The following is a 23576-nucleotide window of genomic DNA, read 5'->3' as shown; positions in this document are numbered from 1 at the left end:
CCGTTTTATAGGGGTCAAGGGCAACTCGTGCGCGTAATAACACGAAACCACTCACAAATCGGGAAAATGCCGATAATTTGAAAAATACTGGGCCGTTTTCCATGTTTTTTAACTTTTCGTAAAGCTAAAACTTCAAGGGACATGATCCCATTAAAATAATTGATCAAAATTAATCGGTTTACAAAATTATTGGGTGTAGTTGAAAAAAAATTGTATTTCTGTGTTTACCTGTGACTTCGTAACGCCGAAACGGATGAACCGATTTTGATGTAGTTTCTTTTGTTTGATAGCTGGCTTCACTGCGGTGATTTTTTAGATATATTTTATTAAAATCGGTCTAGCCGTTTTGAAGATATTCTGCATTTCGTCATACTAGTATGGTTATTTTGTTATTTTAAGGTTATACAAGTACTTATAGCTTGAATACCGTCCAACTTATAATAAAACACAACACCATTTTTGTTCTAAATTTAATGAGGATTAATTCTGTCCTTGACACTTTTTTGATATCTATTATAGTTTTCGTGAGAATGCCAAAATACTACCAACGGGGACACATTTCAAGGTGGGGGGGGGGGGGTCGAGCGTCAGGTGGAGGGGGGGGGAGAGTGGTGCATTTTAAACAGTACACCTAGACGTATCACGTCACACAGGTTTGAAAACTATATTAATTTGTTTGTCTGAAAACATATAATGACTGTATTATGACTCCACACACACACAGTTTGGCGCCAAAGCACCAGCTGATCGAATTTAACTGTGAATTAGCTATGAAGTCACGCCGCGATTCGCCTACATAGTCTGGCAGTATTGATTCTTTCTTTCTAATCAGGCAACTAATGCACATCGAGACAATTCTAAAAACCCCATACACAATTAGGTTGCGTTGTTTCCTCACAGAGTTCCAATGGCCACCTCCTATCTCCATCATTAGATCCGCTCGATGCATGTGGGTATGTGGGTACTTATGCAAATTTTCATCTCAATCGGCAATCGGGAAGTGGGTCAAATTTAGCTTCCTAGATTTGACCTACACTAACAAACAATTTCATACTATCAGGGCAAGTTAAATAAAAGCTTGTAAAAAAGCGCGAAGTTTAAATTGTCTATAGGAGAACAACCCATCGCGCCTACATTTTTTTTTATTTTGCCGCCTTTTTCTGCCAAAAGATAGGTCTAATGAGAACCTTTCTCTTTTGGTGTTGGGATAGATGAAATCAAATCACTGACATTTTAAAGCAAATCAAACAAAAAAAGGGGCAAATCAAATAACGCTCACATCGGTTGGTACAGATACAAGCGTCCATAAGCAAATATTTCCACCTAGTGTACAATAATGCTTGGTTGCTACTGTCATAGCCTGAATTTTGATGATGGTAGGTATAGATAACAGAGAGCATACACATTTGGGGTGTAAAGGATCTCTGTTAGTAGGTATTTCATAAAAATCATTAAACAAAATGGTTTTTTATAATGTATGTTAAATTATCAGCAAATAATACAATTAAAAATACACTACATAATCTAAACATAAAACAACAAAAACAATAAAATAACATATTACCTATTTTAGGGATTTCAGACAAACTCACATAACCAATAAAAAACCATATTTCAAGTTGTATGTGTGTGTATATATATGTAGAAGTTCCGCCCGGAGACGTTATGGGGTTAAGTTTGCCGTCGGGGTAAAGTGTGCATGTGTGAGCCATCGATTGGTCAGGGACGGCGTGGCGTACCGTCCGATCATTAACCCAGTTGTGTTCGCGACGCGGCGCCGCCGGGCACGCGACCGGCCGGCTCGCTCAGTCTACCACCATGCAACTGCCGGAGACGGCACCTCCGCCCCTCGCTCCGCTATGGGACCGGGTCCTCCGCGCCCGGGCGCTGCCTCCGGACCTCGACGTCGAGCTGCTCTACGTCGCTATAAGGGATCGCCTCACGCACCCTGAATGGGAAGTCCGTCTCCATGCTCTTCGCGTGCTCGCTGATCTCCTGCCGCTCTCTGGCAACGCACTAACGTTCCCTTTCGACCAAGTTATAGATAACTTGGGACATGGCTCCCCAAATGTCCGCAAAGCTGCACTAGATGCTTTGAAAGTGTTTTGCTCCCATTGCGAGGACCCAGAATGCGCGGCTAGAGCTATTCTAGACAAGTGCTCTTATCATAACATTAGACCACATTCAGCCGATTTTGACACCAAAGTGAATGTAATAACTGGCTTAATTCTGTCCATTCCTTCAGTTATGGCAATTTTGAAAAGAAGGCACCCTGTGTTAGATACATTTCCTATTTTTCAAACGTTAGGAGATAAACTTTTTGATCATGTACATAGAGATGTAGCGTTAAGGTCGCTTATTAAGCTAAGAAGAGTTGTTGGGCCGAGAGATTACATGATTTACTTGTCGAGATTAGAACCAAAAGTGCAAGATAAATTTCGTATTTTGTGTGAAGTGTATGATGAAGATTCGCTTGACGTGTACTATGCTCCTAGAAAAACCACTTACCGAGATAAAAACAGCCATCACCTAGTTAAAATAAACCATGTTTTTAATAGCCCTGTCAGACTATCAACTTGTGATACCTCATCTGAAGATTCATATAACCACGTGCCATATTATGGAAATAATTACGCAAAAGTGATAATCGAAACTGAAATAAAATTCGACTCCGATACTGCAATTACGATGACCGTTTTAGAGGAGAATGAGACTGAATCTGAGAAGAATACGGGAAGTGAAGAAGATTGTGATAGTTCCGATCGGAACATGCTGAAATATAGCGACGGGGACTCGGAAGACATGGATGTTGTAGTTAAAAAGGTGCGATTTGGAGGAGAAAGTGTTAAAATTCGCACACCTGACAGCGAAAACATAGCAACAAGTGAAGACGATACTACTCAAAACAAACCTGCAGCCATACTACAACACTCGCACATTGAAGAAGCGTCTATGCAAGTAACACCATTGATTGTGAGTAAAATGAATGAGATAAAACGGGAAGCATTTGAAAGGGAATCGCAAAGCAAACCTAAAAAGAGTGGAATTCCATTACCGGTCATTAACAACAAACCTCGCAACCCTACTATAGAAGCAACATACAGTAAAGTCAAATTAAAATCGAAATCATTAAGTGAATTATACGATTACTTTAGATCTAAGAACGAAGCACCAGAAGACAATTTAAAAAATTCGGGGTTCACACTCACTTTGACTGAGATACGAACTCCGGATAAACTTCCGAGTCCAGTGGAACCCCACAGAGAAGTGGAGGTGCTTCATAATCTACAGCGAAGTCCAACAGTATCTCCCCGCCGAAGATCAACACGGCTACATCTAGAGCAGGATGGGTAAGAAAGATAAGATATCTATTACAATTTTTTACATCTTTTCATGTCACATATTATTAGCCTAAAATGTCAATGTTATTTATTAATAACTGCTCTTCATTACTTGTAGATTCGTGCTTAGCCTTCTAGCATCGTCGCCACCCAAAGAAGAGGATTACCTCTCTCCACGTGAACCCTCACCACTTCGCGGGCACTACCAATGGGAAGACTTAGGAGTAGTCCCAAAACATGTATCAGATCAATTACACAATACGGTACGTCTGAGAGCTGTGACTAACCTACCTAGTACTTACGCCATTAGTTGCGTTAGAATAGAAGTGATCGTACGTATACTGCGACCACTCACTGCGAACTATATGTATAGTTTTGGCAACAGATTGACTTGTCAATTAAAAAACAATTGCTATAAGCAGTAGTCCAAAACAATGTGTGCGTGTCGGGATCAATTTGCTATAGCGAGTTAGCGAGCAATCTGCTATCGCTCGTTTCAAATGGGGATTAATTGAATGAATCATTGAAAATCGACGATATTCATGAGATTATGCGTAGCTTTCGTTCTTAGAATTCTCACATAGGAATCAATTATTGGAATAATGCGTATAGTCTGCAATTCTGCATTATTCCTATACTATAGTATAAAATTGACACGACTTATGATTAATTAATGAAAATACAGTTACGAAGCTAGGTTGATTGACGTGTCAAGTATATATACCTACTTACATTTTTATTCAGGGTGAGTAACCCAACATGCCTACTTACTTCTATGAAAACTGGCACTAGTTACGTAAGGATAAGTTATTATTATCTAGTTAAGATAGGTATGATTAAGCAACCATGGCGTCAATTTCGGAGAAAGGAATCTGCATTTGACAGATCCGCAATAATAAATTGAAAGGGCGTTTCTAAATATTAATAACGAAAAGACTTTTCCTTTTTTCGTGTAGGAAAACTGGATAGCAGCAGTAAAAGCGGCCGACCAGCTACACAGTGCTCTGCTAGACGCAGAGAACGTGCGGCGCGCGGAGCCGGCCGCTCTCTCGCTTGTGCAACACATGTGGGCTTTAAGCGAAGAGGTAATATAGTTGAATTCTCGTCGAAAGATTCTATAGGATAGGTGAAAACTGGGTAGCAGCAGTAAAACCGGCCGATCAGCTGCACAAGTGCTCTGCTAGACGCAGAGAACGTGCGGCGCGCGGAGCCGGCCGCTCTCTCGCTTGTGCAACACATGTGGGCTTTAAGCGAAGAGGTAATATAGTTGAATTCTCGTCGAAAGACTATAGGATATAGATGAAAACTTGCAGTAGCAGCAGTAAAAGCGGCCGACCAGCTGCACAGTGCTCTGCTAGACGCAGAGAACGTGCGGCGCGCGGAGCCGGCCGCACTCTCGCTCGTGCAACATATGTGGGCTTTAAGCGAAGAGGTAATATAGTTGAATTCTCGTCGAAAGATTCTATAGGATAGATGAACACTGGGTAGCTGCAGTAAAACCGGCCGATCAGCTACACAGTGCTCTGCTAGACGCAGAGACCGTGCGGCGCGCGGAGCCGGTCGCACTCTCGCTTGTGCAACACATGTGGGCTTTAAGCGAAGAGGTAATATAGTTGAATTCTCGTCGAAATACTCTAGGATATTAATGAAAACTGGCTAGGGCTAGTAAAAGCGGCCGACGAGCTGCACAGAGAACGAGAGCTGCTTGCTGTACATTGTACAACACACGTGGGCCTTAAGCGAAATATCTAAAACTCGATACTCTCGGTAGGGTAGGAATGAACATCAGGAAAAACAACAGTCATGTCATCTGAAAAAAAAAACGGATCACTTGGTATTGAACTCCCATACAAACAGCTTGCCCGGTTTGCATTGATCTTCCGTTCAGTTCAGGTCCTGAAAACTACAAATATAGGTATATTTTTTTATATTGTCAAAGTTTAATAATGTTCGAGGCTATTTAGATTCTGTCTTTGTCGGCCTAAGAAACTTTACGAGGTGCCCAAATAAATGAGTCCGTGTACAACTGGCCCGCCCGAACTTATCAACAATCTTATTTGCTTTTTTAAGTAGTTTCACAGGTGCTTACGCACACTTACGAACACTGTTCTTTTGTTTAGTTTGTGCTAAATTGTTGATATTGCGTTCATATTCATACACTCGTCTATGTATGTACATACTTAATACTAAACTTATCTTTGTCTTTAGGTACTTTAATTACCTACCTACGTGTGCGTTGAGGAAGAGTAGGCTCTTTCTCGTTCCGCCCTAAACCAACTAAAGATTTGGACACATTGACCAACAAACATAAGAAAACAACCTCAAAGCTATATTAGGTACTCCGAATTTAATAAGCGAATGGCACACTAGCAGTGCATTTGCCAGCTGAATGGTCCTATACGATAACATCTAGACACGCGGCAGCGTGTCAAGCCAAGTTCAAGCAAAGGAACTGGCTAGCCAGCGCCAAGTGTATTATTACACGAACCACTTGGTGCCACTTTTGACCCTTCTATAACTCAAAACATCTTTAACGTAAACACATAAAACTACGTGTGTTTAATTATATCCATAAGGACATCTAGAAGCCCAAATTTCATGAAGCTAGCTCAAACGGTTATAAAGATATGAAGGTCAAAAAGTCGTAAATTTTAAGACTGACTGACAGACTTATAGTACCTAAACCTAACCTACTTCCAGATGACCTAGAAGGATGAAATTTGGAATCCAGCTCAGTTATTGTGTGAAAGCGTAGGAAAAAATCTAAAAATAAAAAAAAGTTATAAAATAGGGGGGTCCCCATACAAAAAAACCATTTTTTATTGTGACTGACATATAAGTACCTAAACCTAACCTACTTCCAGATGACCTAGAAGGATGAAATTTGGAATCCAGCTCGGTTATTGTGTGTAAGCGTAGGAAAAAATCTAAAAAAAAATAAAAAAAAAATAGGGGGGGTCCCCATACAAATTTCTTTTTTATTGTGACTGACATATAGTACCTAAACCTAACCTACTTCCAGATGACCTAGAAGGATGAAATTTGGAATCCAGCTCGGTAATTGTGTGTAAGCGTAGGAAAAAATCTAAAAAAAAAAGTTAAAAAAAAAAGGGGAGGTCCCCATACAAAAAACCTGTAATACGCGCTAAACAACCGGCCAACGGTGTGTCGTTGGCGGCGCGCAGCACCACATAATTAATACAAAGAACAGAAGTAAAAAACATGCAGCGGAAATACAAGAAAAAACATTAAATCTCAATACCTGCCTAGTTTTTTCTACAAAAAGTATTGATATCCCATCAAAAACATAAATGTAAAAAAGGACAGCCAAGTTCAATACAAAAATTATGCTTGGCTGTGGGGTTCGCCGCAAAAAGAATGGAGATCTAAATGAGTGCCAAGTTCTATGCAAAATCCAAATATATATTTATAGGAACAAAATAACATTATAAACAAGTATTAAACTCTATTTCTTTGCTTTATTGGATACCCATAACAATTGCTGTTATTTAAAAAAAATGTGAGATCTTAAAGTAGGTTAGATTTGGCTTGGCCAGTTTTTATCAGAATTACAAAATATATATGTTGAATAACTTTATAAAATGACTGATGTAATGAAAACTGGCCAAGTCAAATCTAACCTACTTTAAGATCTCACATTTTTTTTAAATAACAGCAATTGTTATAGGTATCCAATAAAGCAAAGAAATAGAGTTTAATACTTGTTTATAATGTTATTTTGTTCCTATAAATACATATTTGGATTTTGCATAGAACTTGGCACTCATTTAGATCTCCATTCTTTTTGCGGCGAACCCCACAGCCAAGCATAATTTTTGTATTGAACTTGGCTGTCCTTTTTTACATTTATGTTTTTGATGGGATTATAAATACATTCATGATGCAGGTCTCGGCGGCCAGAGCACCAGCAGAAGGAGCAGTCTGTGCCCTACTGCGGGGAGCCAGCAAAGACTGCGTTAGGCAGCTCCTGCCGGCTTTAGTGGCCAGGATGGGCCGAGAACCGCCACCCACCGCGCTGCCTCACGCGATGTTGCAGAGCATACCTTTGCACAATCTCATTGATGTAATCTTCGAACCTGCTGTAATTGGTGTAAGTACCTATACCAAAAGCAGGTTAAATGTGTACCTACCGGCTACAATACAGTGGAGTGTTTCCGGCTGGACCTTCATTTTCATTTCTTCTTTCATAAATTAGAGTAAAACGTGAGATTGTTTTGATCAGATATCTGGCGACACGGAGCGAATGCAAAGTACACAACTTCGCGCTGCACTTTGCCTCGCAAGAGCTGCTGGGCCCGCGGCGGTGCTGACAGCAGTTCGGAGAAGACTCGCCGACACCGCTAGGGCTGATGTGTTTTGTAATAAGGTAACATATAATAATCTGAGCAAGTCACCCTTGTTCAGTCAGACTCCAGGAGACGAGCGGACGCAAGACACTCAACTGCGTGCCGCACTTTGCCTCGGAAGAACTGTCGGGTCCGCGGCGGTGCTGACCGCAGTTCGGAGGAGACTTGCAGACACAGTTAGGCAAATGCATTTTTGTAATAAAGTAACAGATCAGACAACATCTAAGCACGACGTTCTTATTTGTTCATTAGGAATTAAATTTTAATGCCATTACCAATAATTACCAATAATTCCGTCTGTAGCGTAACAAAATATTTGAAACAAACTGAAATAGTTGTATTGATTGTCGTAGCTGTTATTGATATAAAGTTTTATTTCAGTTACGAGAACGACTCAGTAAGCCTGTCGAGAACAGACTCAGCCACGTGTCAAGGTAAATAGCCGTATTACTTAGCTATAAGTTTAAAATTAGTGTTAAATTAGAAATGAACTATCGTTTTCTTGATACATTACCGAATTATATATGGAGGTATATATTATTTTAAGAATAAGAAGTACCTAAATAAGTAAACTGATAGTAAACACTGTGCGATCATTTAATAAATACCTTCGATTCGAGGCTAAAATTGATGCAAGGCTTAATCTTTAAAGCAACTTATGAACGAACTGGGCTAGACGGGACATGCATTTATGTTTTCAATAGACGTACCTATCAACACAGGAAAAAGCTGCCTAGCGGGGAAATTTCCGCGCGAAGCAGGTCGCTCTGTGTTGATAGAAAAGTATCTTGACAGAAACAACCGCACACGCGCACATCTAGCAACCGAGCTACTGCACTACTCTTTGCGAGGCGGCATTCTGCTTGGATCCGCTAGATCTGGAATGGTCTAAAACAAGGAGTTTGTGTGACACCAATTGTTTTGATGCAGGAGCTCCCTTCTTCCGGTGCCAGTGCGAAGACGCGCTCGCTCGACGCCCTCGCCTGCGGCTCCGCCTCCGCCTAGACGATTGAGGCCATTACCAGACTCTGCTCCATTACCAAGTAAGTGCACTAACATATAAAGGCAAGCATAAATCGTACACTACATACTTTAGAGGACTGGAATAATTGACCGCGTTTACCGATTAAACGCGAAGCCCCTCTTTTTCTGCTTGGAATTTTAATGTAATGTTATAATGTACAAGTTAAAAGTATAGGTATACCTACATAGTACTCTTTAAAAACCAGTGGTTCAGTATTCTTACCCGTGTGACCTAATTAGGGAAATGCTGTTAAAGACGCGCGAACTCGCAGTTAAAAAGAGGCAAAATTTAACAGAGGTTGCAAAGTTATATGAATAGAGTAAAATTTTTAATACTAGCAATAAATTTGTTTTTTTTTTTGTAGACAATCTATTACCCCAATTGAATGGCTATTTAACCCCCATTAAGGTTTGAAGTTTACTAAGATTACCCCCACCTGAGATGATGACGCGAACGCGTGTCTTAAAAAGCCTTATTAAAGTTTGTTTTCACTCAACAGGTATTTCACAAGCAAATGGGGAGTCTTTACATAAAGCTTTATCGCCGATTCCACTAAGTGACAAGTAAGTATCAACAATGATTATCCGTGAAGAAATACCGTTGAAGTATATACCTACTTTTAAAGTTAATTATAGTTAGTCAATTTCCAATATGCCTGGGTCAATATTCTTGTAGTTCAATACCACGATGGCACGAATCGCCTTCCAGTGTTTGATCAATTATCTAAGTGCTTATTTAAAATTTATACCGTACTGCCTTGTTTTATAACTTGGATTGACCTTGCTGGTTGGGAATCTATTCAGCTGACGGCCAGACCAGACAATACCTAGTAGGTATGTTGCATTTAGGTATATTGCTATAGATTAGCAAAATAACAATCCTTAATTTAAAGTACCTACTGGCCCTACCTTTAACGTGTCAACTTTATTTTACTTTTATTTACTTTTTTAAATTTAAATCAGGCAACAAGGCCCATATTCCATATTACAAATACCTCACAAACTAATATATATATATATATATATATATATATATAATTCAACATTATATATTTAGTCACTGCTGGGCCAAGGCTTTTCCCCTCCTTTCCTCCACTCAACCCTGTCGTTAGTACGTTGAGTACGTTCCCGTCAATCCGGATAAAAAATGAAAGCCCCTGAAAGGTGGGCCTAAATGGTTACCGAGTGTAACCCACCGAACACCATAGATGGTGCTGGTCGGGGTGCAGGCAGACCAAAAAGGACATGGCGGGACGACTTGGACGCATTTTACCCGGATATAGTATTTTATAAACTTAAAACTAAACACTAAGTGTAAATATAAGTACTTAGTATAAATATGCTTAGTGTTAGTATATAAATATGCGACAACACGGCGTGGCTTTATTGAATCGGCTGCTTTTGTGTCCGCTCCGTACATTGGTTTGGTTGTGGTAGTTGTGTTATTACCTTACCTACATGGTCCTTCGAACCGAATTTTCTACCGGATTACTTTCTTTTCTGTGGCCCATTTCTCGAACTGATTTAGTTCATGAATCATGAGCTGGCAAAGTGTTTAAGTTTAAATAACAACACGTAAATTGACAAGCCTGATATTGACAAGATAGCCAAGATACCTATTTTCTTGTACGTGCTTCGTGCCAACATTTCTGTCACCCAAAAATATAGAAGGGGTTTTAAATATGTCTTCCAATAGCGTGTCACATCGGTATTACACTGGGTGTCAAACCAAGAGCCCTGCCTTTAGAGACATGCATGTTTCCAGATATTTTTAGTATAAGTAAATCCAAAAAACTTAAGCATTTTAGCTGGGGTTCTAAGGTCCACCACCTTGCATTTTGGAGACAAAGCAAACCGCTTGGAACAGGTGTTCCTGGGGATGATCTGAGCCGATTAAGCCCGGTTGCCAAGAGGTTCCACCCAGCAGGTGGGCAGGGGAGGGGGGGCAAATGTGGCTCCGGCGCGCCTCACTCTAAGCTATATATCTGCATACATCTAGCAAGTATATCAAGTTTGGTGTCTTTTTCGTGTAATTCGAGGATGAAAAATTCATTTCTGTGACTAAATTTTCACTCTTCCATACAAAAAAATCGAGAAATTAAAAATTCCAAAAAAATCTTTTCACTTTTTTTTTCGAAAATCCTCTACAAAATTAAAACTATGAGGATTTGCTCTAGAAAAAAAATACCTGTGAATAGCCCAGTTATCTTACTATATAGAATAGTAAACTTGTTAAACATTTTTTTTTCATAACTCTGTTAAAAAAAATGTTTTGTGTCGCGCGGCGTACCTGCATTGTAAGAGCGGTATGCAGCGTTTAGGATTTTTAAGTATGTTTCGATGGTTTCTGATAAGTTGTTATTCTTCTGGTTGTAGAAAATTACTTCTGGACGTGATATATATACAAATATAAATTAAACGTATAAATATAGATGTTGGGAAAACTTTCGCCAATAGAGTTATTATAAATGTGATAAAATTAACAAAGCAGATGTTTGATTAAAATGCGGGTTAAAATACGAGTAAGATATATATTGTTCGCAATTGCCACTACATGCCCATGGGTCCGTGCATTTTAGTTTTTTCTTAACGCAGTTGCACCTCCCTGTCCATTTTGTTTTGCAGCGGCAACGAATAAGCTCTAAACAAGCAGCAGCCGCCGCAGGTAGGCTTGTACATATGGGCTCCCAATAACCATTTTGTTTGGACCAGCTCCAGTCAGCAGGACATGGAAGCTGTTGCTGAGGGGCTATAATCTGTCCCCAAACATAGCCTCCTTGGTAAACTGCACGGAGAATATGTTTACGTAGGTAGCGCATCTTCCATTGGAGGCAGATTCTCTAACTGAAGATTATTTTTTGTAAAAAGTACTTTTCGGCACTCTTTTACACTTGTACTTGTACCTGATCCGAACACTGTAACACAATGCATAGTATCAAAATAATGTCTAAGGACCAATTCACATCTCGTAATTCAAATCTGTTCAGATTTAATATTGTAAGACTCTTACTTGTCATACAAGACAATAACATTTTTTTCCAAAATTGGCTGCTCAATGTTGTTTTGTTTACCGTATTTAAATCCCTCCGGAACATTACAAGGACCACTAAAACCAGGATTGTCAGATCCCTCATATTTCCCACTTTTCTGTATGCTGTATGTCTCACATGGACACTAAGGGCATCCGAAAAACAGAAAGTGAATGCACTAGAGATGTGGTGCTGGAGACGAATGCTGGGCATATCATGGACTGAGCATATATTATTGAGGAGCTTGGCATTAAAGAGCGGTTGCTTTCTACGGGCAAAACTCGGTACTCAACTTCTTTCGACACGTGTCTCGTCGAGACGGAACCTCTACAGAACGTCTAGTTGTGCAAGAAAGAGTAGGAGGTGACAGGGCTAGGGGAAGATCTCTAATGAGATGTACTGACCAAACCAAATCAGTGTGTCGGTCACAGTAAGCGAATGCTTACGGAAAGCAGCTCTACGGGAGGAATGGCGACGTGTCGTTAAATGAGTCGCTCAAAAGTTTTCATAATGGCCACGACCACTCTATCAAGAGTGTAACGAAGAAGAAGGCCCTCCGTTACAGCAGGATATGCGCTTTAAGCTTGAAATACGCTTTTTTTCCCTTTCCACACACAAAAGAAACTGTGTTGTAACCTGAAAAGGCGTGGAAGAATGGCAAGACTACTATCCTTTCTGGTCCTGTAAAATAAATCATATATCTATGAGTTACAAATAAAATCATATATTTAAAGAAAGTTTGCAGCACGTGACCATTAGCCCAGTTGACCTGTCTCTTATTGCGGTGACATATTTATTTATTTTATTTACAATTAATGGAAGAACTACAAACGTTAGCTTAAGAAAATGCAATAGCATGGCACGAGAGGAACAGGTGATTCTTTCCTGTGCCAATCCTCCATTAATTGTAAATAAAATAAATATGTCACCGCAGTATACGAGACAGCTCACCAGGGCAATTGGTCAAGTGCTGCAAACTTTCTTTAAATATATGATTTTATTTGTAACGCATAGATATATAATTTATTTTACAGGACCAGAAAGGTCAGAAGTCTTGTCATTCTTCCACACCTTTTCAGGTTGCGACACTGTTTCTTTTTTGTATGGACAGGGAAAAAAGCGTATTTCAAGCTTGGAGCGCATATCCTGCCGTAACGGAGGGGTTTAAATACGGCAAACAAGGCAATATTGAGCAGGCATTGCCAATATTGATAAAAATTGTGTGGATGTCTTGTATGGCAAGTAAGAGTCTTACAATAGTAAGTATGGACAGATTTGAATTACGAGGTGTGAATTGGCCCCTAGACGTTATTTTAACAAAATGCATAGTATTTTGTTACTGATTTTACGAGTACATCAGGTACAAGTACGAGTGCAAAAGAGTGCCGAAAAGTACTTTTTACAAAAAAAAATCTTCAGTTAGAGAATCTGCATCCAATGGAAGATGCCCTACCCACGTAAACATATTTCTCCGTGCAGTTTACCAAGGAGGCTATGTTTGGGGACAGATTATAGCCCCTCAGCAACAGCTTCCATGTCCTGCTGACTGGAGCTGGTCCAAACAAAATGGTTATTGGGAGCCCATATGTACAAGCCTACCTCCGGCGGCTGCTGCTTGTTTAGAGCTTATTCGTTGCCGCTGCAAAACAAAATGGACAGGGAGGTGCAACTGCGTTAAGAAAAAACTAAAATGCACGGACCCATGGGCATGTAGTGGCAATTGCGAACAATATATATCTTACTCGTATTTTAACCCGCATTTTAATCAAACATCTGCTTTGTTAATTTTATCACATTTATAATATAAAAATTTTACCTTCCAATAAAATTATTATTATGTTTCCTATCCACATCGGATATCTTCATTGAGAGAGTAACGCGATCGTTGACCAATGATGCCGCTAGCGTCTATGTAGTCGCTCCGCCCCACGCCGTGACGTAGTTCCGCTTCCACTTCCTGCGAACCGTTGCTCGCTTCCCGCTACTCGCCACCGCCATGTCATTGTTGAGGAGAAGTACCGTCGGCATAAAAGTAGCCTAGTAGCCTGCCAGGAAGGCATTACTCAGATATCCGATGTGGATAGGAAACATAATAATAATTTTATTGGAAGGTAAAATTTTTATATTATGTGTTCCGTACTCCACATCGGATATCTTCATTGAGACCTGTTTATTATCTCCTGGTGGCGAGTTAGCGGGCGCGCAAGCGATAGGGCTACACCTACTGTCATAGAACTCAGAGAAAGAATAAATATGTATACACCATATTGCAACCCATGAAATCACAGTGACTCGTTATAATGTGAATTACAGGAAATTGAGAATTGAAATTGTAATCTCAGGTTCGAATCTGACGTTAAACTGGTTTAAGAGAATTCTCATTCGAAATCGCATCCGATCCGCAGAATCTCGGCGAGTCATGTTCCCAATTAACATAAGCGAAAATATCGCTAAGTGAATAGCTTTCCAGCCAATTTAGTTATTAAGTACATCGTGGATCAAAAGCAATCGTAGGCGAGGCCGGCTTGGATGAGACTGTGGCTGAAAGAAATAAGCGAAGTGTCCCCTAACATTTTGTGTAATTCTCGCAAGGTGACGTACCCAGACTACCTACTTATACTGGGTCTATACTTTATTCCGGAGCTTCTAAGAGTCCAGTCGGTAAGACACGTTATCTGGTTTAGAGCCGAATTTCGGACACAAAATAATAGCGTTAAAGTTATCTATGTAATTGCCCGGGCTACAGTGTAGTAGAGTAAGGTCATTGACCCTGCGGCCTGATGCTAACAGCAAAAGTGCGGCAGCTATTCTATCGTACTTCTTCTAACGTACCTAACGTTGTAGGGCTATTTAAATTAGGGCAAGTAGATGTCTCGCGTCCCAAGCTGGTGCTTTGGGAGGCGCTGGTCTCGCTATTAATGGCGTTGGAAGAAGGCATAGTGTCCGATAGTGGTTCATACACAGCACTTGTGAGAGGCTTATGAACGAGTATCGTTCTGAAAGCTAACATGAATAATAGAAATAGACGTCTGAGATAGCTCGCTACTTCACTGGATAGAGGTACCTGGCAGTTGATCTTATTTTTGATGCACCATAAAGACCGTTTCTACATTGTGGCCGTACATGCAGCCCAGACAAGGGGACGATCTAGGGGCTCCCGTTACTGTTTTCTATACAAACACAGTACCGGAATCGGGAATATCCGGTTCTTCCATATTAGTGAGACAGTGACAGTTGCGTTTCGTTCGCTACGTAGCGTTAGACCTTGGCATGTTATATGCATGCGCCAGTCACGCCAGTAGCGGATGTCACTCCTGATCCCGCCAGCTCGGTGTTGGAGCGTCCTATCTGACAGGAGCTACGCCTCATTCTTAAGGTCGTTGACTCGTAAGGGAGGGCGGTCTGACGTTGTGTTCACTAGGACCGCCAGTAAATTGCAAGCTTACCACAGCTGCTTTAAGACTCCTTATCACGCCGTCGCAGTACACAGACTAGGCTGGGAGGTGGAGACATCCATGCCAAGTCTCACAGGCAGCTGTCGAAGGTCGTGGTAGCAGTTCAATGAGTCTGTTAAGAAATACCGTGGCACAGTGCGAGGGCTCTCGAAAGCGGAGGCCGGCCAACAAGGCGCCTGTCAGGTGAAGCCAGTCTCGGCGGCTGCTGGGCGCAGCTGCCACTCGGGCGCGCAGTGACTTCTTGATAAACCGTCGCCCTCGGGGGTTGTACCGACCTGGCAAGTAGCAAGCAACCAGCGCGACCTGTAGACGATCTGCTGGCATCAGCAGTTTTTGCGACAGCCGTAGTAACGGAAGGGATGTAGTGTCGCCGTCGTTTTATGTATACTGTACCGGTGCGGTTGTATGTTTACACTTCTGTCGTCAGCGCTGCAGATGCGGCCCGTTAACGGTTACTCTTCGCTGAAAGGGCCTTACCTCGTACATTGTCTACCAATATTGGAGATTGTAACGGACTGCTTGCATAAGATGAGGAAGAAAGTGGTGCGAGGCTTTCGGCAGCTCCGTGTTGCTGGGGACTGCGAAGGCTTCACCTTCCTCCATGAACTAAAGTTTGCGAATTTGAGACTGAACAGAAGGCATTGGGTCTCATTTCTGCGAGAAACTCTACAGCAAGGCAGGCCTGTATGTCGTGAAAAAGAAAACTTTCAATCGGTGTGTTGTGCCGCGTGTCCCACGTGATGTCTAGGAGCGTGATGGTCTAATTCGCTTTATCCGAAGAGACACCCTATATCGAGTTAGTATAGGGCATCGAGTTAGTAGCATGCTTTTAAGGAAATCGAACTGATGAAATCAAGTCTAAAATCGATTTTGGCGCTTTGCGTAACAAAAGTGTTTCGATAAAGTCGAATATAGACAGATGGAAACTGCTGGAGTCCTCCTGGCCCCTTTCTCTTAGCACCGGAAACTCAAGCTTGTTCAGGCGCAGCGGGTTTATTTGTCCCATTTTGTTTATTATGGCTTTTCGCACGAGTTCGTCTTTGTAAGACGGAACTTAAGCTGGAGAGCGCGAGCAAGCAGAGATAATTATGTGAAGTCTGCAGACCTTTTCGATGCCTTTCACCTCGGTTTCGAGCGGTCGCACAGGGCCTTGTCGCTAGCTGTTCTCCGGTTGGACCACTCCATGGCCTCGAGAAGTCGTAGGAACTTCGAAGCGACACAGCGAAGTCGATCAGCACCTTTATGAAGCCCGGGAACACGACGTATTTTCCTCTGAGTATCGACATATCTTACCGCTTTCAACTCCGGGCAGTCGAGCCGCGCTAGGACGGGGCTCTTTACGACCTTGTCTGCCGTCGCCGGAGGATTCTTTAACCGAAACCAAGAGCTTAGCGGTCTGTTCGTGCTGTACCATACCATACCTATACCTGCACCATAGCTATAGGCGCCTGCGTACCTCAATGGAACCATGTGGACAGGACAAAACTGATACTGTGGCGCCCAGCGAGCAAGGGACGACATCGTCGTAGTTGCAGCATCGGTGGACAGCATCGGCGTGATTGTGGCAACCGCCGCCGCTCGGGAGGCGCCGGTGCGTGGAGCTAGGGGCGCCATCGTGGCGGCCGGCTCGGGGGGGGGGGGGGGCACCGGTGCCTGAGGCCGGGCGGCTCATGGCGGCCGCCACTGGTTCGGGAAGCGCTGGTGCGTGAGGCGAGGACCCATAGTGGCGGCCCGCTCTAGAGGCGTTGTCGCGTGAGGCGGGCGGCTCCATCGTGGCGGCCGCCGCCACCGGCTCGGGAGGCGCCGGTGCGTGCGGCGAGAGGTGCCATCGTGGCGGCCAGCTCGGGAGGCACCGGTGCATGAGGCGGTCGCCGTCTGGCTGGCTGGTCTGGGAGGCACTGCTGTGAGGCGAGAGGCGCCATCGTGGCGGCCAGCTCGAGAGGCGCCAGTGCGCAGGTGGTGGTGCCATCGTGGCGGGCGGCATCATCGTGGCGGGCAGCGCCATTGTGGCAGCCGCCGCCGCCGCGTCGATGCGTAATGCGAGAGGCGCCATCGTGGCGGCCAGCTCGGGGGGCAGGCGGTGTCATCGAGCGGGCGGCGCCATCATGGCGGCCACCGTCGCCAGGCTCAGGTGCGAGAGGCGCCGTCGTGGCGGCCAGCTCGACAGGCGCCGGTGCGCGTGACGGACGTTACCGGCACGGGAGGCGCCGATGGCTAGGCTCGTAGCTGCACACATCATCACGGCAACGCTGTTGCCCTCGGCGGTGCCATCGTGGTGGCCACCACCGGCGCGTAGGTCACCAGCGACGTCATGACGGGCGGCAACCAACGCGGCGATCGTCGCTGTACTCGTAGCATTTCCACTGCTTACACGTAACTTACCTTCCTTCCGCTAGAGCAGTCGGGACGCAGAAGCGGTCCGCCTTCACCTTGGCGCGATCCAACCGCGATGCGCCCGCAGCTGCAGGAGCGGGCGTGTGACGTCTCGCAGAGCCACGCGGATCTCTCGGAGTCCCGCTGGACTGGAAGCGTCCGCACCGCAACTGCAGCAATAGGAGCGGGCGTGTAACGTCTCGCGGAGTCCCGCGGACTGGAGGCGTCCGCACCGTGACTGCAGCAACAGGAGCGGGCGTGTGACGTCTCTCGGAGTCCCGCGGACTGGAGGCGTCCGCACCGCGACTGCAGCAACAGGAGCGGGCGTGTGACGCCTCTCGGAGTCCCGCGGACTGGAGGCGTCCGTACCGCGACTGCAGCAACAGGAGCGGGCGTGTGACGTCTCTCGGAGTCCCGCGGACTGGAGGCGTCCGCACCGCGACTGCAGCAACAGGAGCGGGCGTGTGACGTCTCTCGGAGTCCCGCGGACTGGAGGCGTCCGCACCGCGACTGCAGCAACAGGAGCGGGCGTGTGACGTCTCTCGGAGTCCCGCGGACTGGAGGCGTCCGCACCGCGACTGCAGTAACAGGAGCGGGCGTGTGACGTCTCTCCGAGTCCTGCGGACTGGAGGCGTCCACCGTGGCCCGCAGCGTCGCGGTGTCTCGGAGTCACCTTGGACGACAGCAGAAGCAAGACGCGGCGCGCGCGGGCGGGGGCGGGCGCCGGGCCCGCGCCCCCGCGCCGGGGGACGGGGCGCCCCGGTCGCGCCGCAACTAACAACACGAGGTACTCCCAGGCTACTGCCTGAGAACCCTCCTTTAGTGACGAAGTAACTTCTAGAATATCTTAAACTGGCTCACCGGATGGTTCGAGACAATCCAAACCTCCTTATCAGCGAAGCGCGGCACCCGGCAGCGGCGCGCGCAGGCCGTCCGCCGCCGCGCCGCCCCCGCCGCCGCAGGCACGATGACCGCACGTTCCCTCTCCGATGCGGAGCGACTTGTTACCACTTGTTAACAAAAACCACTGGCGCACTTCCTACTTCGATCTCGAAAATGCGAGTTAACGGTAACGATTTTAGCAGCATGGAATGCGAAAATTAATTTAGCAAGAAAAAAGTGGGTAGAATCGAAAAGCACCGTTCGATGGCTTCGATCGCGAGACCGCCAAAAGACTAATAGTGGCGATCTCTGCCATATCTCACTATTTTAATCGACCGAGCTTTGGATCGGAAATGTTAAAGCACCATGCTGCAAAAATATACGCAAAAAATATTTGCGGACCATCGGTCAAGACGGTCGACGAAACAAAGACATGGCGGTGGCGAGTAGCGGGAAGCGAGCAACGGTTCGCAGGAAGTGGAAGCGGAACTACGTCACGGCGTGGGGCGGAGCGACTACATAGACGCTAGCGGCATCATTGGTCAACGATCGCGTTACTCTCTCAATGAAGATATCCGATGTGGAGTACGGAACACATAATAACTCTATTGGCGAAAGTTTTCCCAACATCTATATTTATACGTTTAATTTATATTTGTATATATATCACGTCCAGAAGTAATTTTCTACAACCAGAAGAATAACAACTTATCAGAAACCATCGAAACATACTTAAAAATCCTAAACGCTGCATACCGCTCTTACAATGCAGGTACGCCGCGCGACACAAAACATTTTTTTTATCAGAGTTATGAAAAAAAAATGTTTAACAAGTTTACTATTCTATATAGTAGGATAACTGGGCTATTCACAGGTATTCTTTTTCTAGAGCAAATCCTCATAGTTTTAATTTTGTAGAAGATTTTCGAAAAAAGAAGTGAAAAGATTTTTTTGGAATTTTTAATTTCTCGATTTTTTTGTATGGAAGACTGAAAATTTAGTCACAGAAATGAATTCTTCATCCTCGAATTACACGAAAAAGACACCAAACTTGATATAGTTGCTAGATGTATGCAGATATATAGCTTAGAGTGAGGCGCGCCGGAGCCACATTTGCCCCCCCTCCCCTGCCCACCTGCTGGGTGGAACCTCTTGGCAACCGGGCTTAATCGGCTCAGATCACCCCCAGAAACACCTGTTCCAAGCGGTTTGCTTTGTCTCCAAAATGCAAGGTCCCCTTAGAAAACAGGACCTTAGAACTTCTGCTATTTCGGCAAATACTCGTAGGTAGCGTGCTTGCTGCTTGCTCATACTTCGTAGTCAGTATTTAGGGCACACTTGCAGTTTTCCTTTGGTCTGATGGCAAGAATCAACTGACCAAATGTCTAGACTCCAAGGCTATAGGTATACATATTTCTCGTGATTCGTAGTTTCCGTTCCTATTTATTTCCACGCGACCGAGAATTTTAATGAGCGAGACTTCTAAAGCATAGAGCTAAGCTAAAAATATAAACTAATAAGTTTAGTATGTTAACTGTTTATTGTGTATTTGGAGTGTTGATTGTTATCAGTATAAAACTGGCACAAATTACCATGCCAATTACGTTTGTTTCGAGTCAGTCACCCCCATTGGGCTCGGTTAATCGACATGACTAATTATGACGAATGTCGGTAAAATGCCTCCGAGGCCGAAGGAAACAACACATTTAAAGAAATCGCGTAAAATTTGGCCTTTGGAAATGTCAACGTTCAAGCGTTTTTATGGCCAAGCACATGGCCAAGGCTGATGCTTAGTACTTACCTATTTTTATTTACGGCGCTTAGTTTCCTGATAATATACAAAATCGAAATTTTGTGTGAAGTGATTATTGGACGACCCCTAATAGGTATATTATATTATAGGCCCTATAGCCACTGTGTTTTGTAGAAGTTACCTACATGCACGTTGAAGATGTAATGTAGGAAGAGGTAGGCTTCAAATTGTATTAGAGTTACCGGCTTCTAATACATATACCTAAGTATCCGAAGAAAAGCAAAGCGATATAAAAGCGTTGGTTGCTCTTTTAAGAATTTAACCCACATTCTATAGGTCCTTTGCTTTGGTAGGTAATTGATATATGACCTACCGTCTATCAAATTCGACAGCTACCTATATCAATTACGCACGTCACCCACGAATCTAATAACCTCAAGTATAATTGATGTGTAATTGCGTGCCACAGGCCACAGTGCCACCACTAACCTACATATTCGGGCCTAAAATTATTGCCGGCTTCCATTCTCGGCGTTTATGGATGACCCATTTACGGTATCGGCTGATCGCCCTACTTCACTAGGCTAACCTAACAGTCGCTTAATAGGTCTTAAATTTATACGATTAACTTTCTGAAGTGAAGCAGTACCTATAATTATATTAGCTTATGGCCTGTAAAACATGAACATAAAGCTTAATACTCACATAGGTCTTTAAAGGTGTTGTTTTGTAGGCATTAAAATACTGACTTATTAGTATTACCTATGGTCTCGACACTCTCGACCGCAGAAAATATACCTACAACTTGCGGCTTATTTATGTACTAGGTACACACTTAGGTACCTATGTGCAACTTACCACAATCTGTAATCGGTAGGTATACCTATTTTACAAATTATCTACATACTAGGAATGATTCAGAAAGCGAAAATGGTAGCCAAATCTCACCCTCAAGGCTCTACTGGCAAAAAATAAATTCCTACCTAACACCTTCCTGTTTACTTCCTAAGTTAATCGCATAATTAACTAACGCCAAGGCCATGGCGCATTTTTACATTACAATGGTTACACGGTGACTTGACATCTAATTTTTGCTAATGGTGGGGTTACTTTGTTCCGCCGGCGATCGGGGGAAATTCCGAGAATGTTACTTAATTTGCATAATATGCAGGTAGAGTGGTGAGTTCATCAACATGTGGTGGCGATCGATCGGTAGGTGTAGTTACGCACGGGCGTAGGGCGGCGGGCAGGGCAGGGGTCGCTGGCGCGGCAGTCGCGGAGGCGCCGCCGCGGCAGGCGGCCATGCTGCCCCTGCGGCTGTGCTGCTGCGCGCGTCCCCGCTCCGGCGTCGCGCCCGCGCCCTCCCCGCCGCTCGCGCCCGACCTCGTCGCCGACCTGCCCGACCACACACGGTAAACATGCACTCGCCAACCCGCCCCGGCACGTGACACTCGTCCCGACACCCCCTAACTAGATGATGATTAAACGTATGACAAACTCAACTTGCCCTTCTTATTACAGAGATTCGAGCGCGCTCACCGCTACTTGTGAAGATGTCACTGAAGAAAAAAAGATATCGTCGGAAAGCCTGATTTTCGGAGAAACCACTATCGTAGACATTCCTGTAGACGAAATTGATAATGCACCGCCCGCACCGCACTCCCCATCTATTCACGTCGAAGATTATTCGGAGAAGTCTATTAAAAGCGTGGAATCTCAGAATGAGAATAGTTTGAAAGATAACAATTCGCTTCAAAGTAACGATGATTTTGGTTCGCAGAAATCATTAAGCAACGAACGGGCCGAATCGCCTCTTTCACGACCTCAGAGCAGAATTTCTTCGCCCAGTCCGGTGTCGGCTAGGAGTAGAAGTGAATCTGCCAGCCCAATTAAAAGCGGTCAACGGTCGCCCGACCCCACGAGCAACGTTTACAACCAGCAGCCCGCGTGCGAACGCGACGTGCGTTCGGCGCTCACGGAGTGTATAGTACCCGCTAAACACGAGGATTGGGAAGTCATAGTGAATGCATTAACGGAAGCCGAACGACTCGCGTCGGACAGCGGAGCGCGGGCACCGGCGGCGAGTTGGCGGGCTGTAGTCCGCTCGACGGCCACTCACGTTAAGTCGCTGCGTTCTCGCGTAGCGCGAACCGCGTGCTCCACCATGGGGGCTCTATTCGAACATCGAGGTCGGTCGCTGGACCCCGAGTTGGAGGATGCGGCGACGGCGTTGCTGGAGCGCTGCGCGGACGTGAATCGGTTTCTGCGAGCGGACGCCGCCTCGGCGCTGGTGCGCGTGGCGTGCGGGAGCAGCAGCGCGCGAGCCGCGGTGGCGCTGGCGCGGCGAGGCGCGGCGCACCGCGCGGGGCCGGTGCGCGCGGCGACGGCGCAGGCGCTGACGCGGCTGGTGGAGCGGCGCGGCGCGGCGCGCATGCTGGACCTGCCGGCCGAGCCGCGCACGCTGCTGTTGCGCGCCGCGGGGGAGCTGCTCGGCGACGCCTGCGCCGAGGCACGCCTGCACGCGAGGCTGCTCTGCCTCGCCCTGCTCGAAGACACGCGGTTTCGGCCGATGCTCAAAGAATCCATGCAACCGACCCGATATAGAGCCATACAGAAATTTGTGGATAAATTGCGATGACCATAAAATTATAGCTAATATTATGTCAATTTTACGGCTCAGGACCTACAATGAGGATGATGATGATGCTCTCCTGACCGATTTCGGCCACAGCGACTGTGTGCTCTGGGTCTGGAGTAGGCAATTGAGGACCTACAATAGGTATAACCTAAATGACTAACCAAGGATAAAATAAGGCATATTACCTACTTTATATGGCACCATACGTGTAGCTCCATCCATATCGTGAGATTGTGCTGTTAAATTTACAATACAATACATATTTCATATCTAAGATAAGTACCTAATTAGTATCTATTATAGATACTTAAAATAAATAAAGTGTCTTATTAAAATGTGCATTAAAATGACTGAATTGTGCGAAAGGTATTTTTGTAGCGAAATAATTCTTATTTATTACGAATAAACATTTTATTATGAATCTATTGTTATCCTCCATCGGAGAGAGCTTTCTTGAAAATAATATACATTCCTGAAACTTATATATTATGTATCTGTTTATAAGATTTTAATAGAAGAAAATTAAACACATTTTATGAACCTACGAATTTTTATTTTACCAATCAGTTATTGGACCGTTCAGAACTAACTGTGATTTGTGAATATATGCTGTAATTACAATTTACAACACATTTTGTCATTACCATTGTCGTATTGGCGAAAAACCTGCTACAAGCTACGGCGTAGGTATGCCGTAGTGCTACGCCATGAATCT

General features: G+C 44.5%; 1 protein-coding gene across 1 annotated transcript; it reads left to right on the top strand.

The window, feature by feature from the left end:
- Positions 1 to 1624: 1624 nt before the first annotated feature.
- Positions 1625 to 23401, top strand: LOC134663986 (uncharacterized). Its single transcript, XM_063520547.1, has 9 exons — positions 1625 to 3350; positions 3460 to 3604; positions 4298 to 4426; positions 7249 to 7452; positions 7585 to 7728; positions 8090 to 8142; positions 8639 to 8751; positions 9232 to 9295; positions 21745 to 23401. The coding sequence occupies exons 1-9, from the start codon at positions 1819 to 1821 to the stop codon at positions 22859 to 22861; spliced, it is 3501 nt and encodes a 1166-aa protein (XP_063376617.1). The 5' UTR covers positions 1625 to 1818; the 3' UTR covers positions 22862 to 23401.
- The last annotated feature ends 175 nt before the right edge of the window (positions 23402 to 23576 follow it).

The sequence above is a fragment of the Cydia fagiglandana genome, chromosome 1 (genome assembly GCF_963556715.1).
Source record: "Cydia fagiglandana chromosome 1, ilCydFagi1.1, whole genome shotgun sequence".
NCBI lineage: Eukaryota > Metazoa > Arthropoda > Insecta > Lepidoptera > Tortricidae > Cydia > Cydia fagiglandana.
This window is presented reverse-complemented; position numbering and strand designations above follow the sequence as displayed.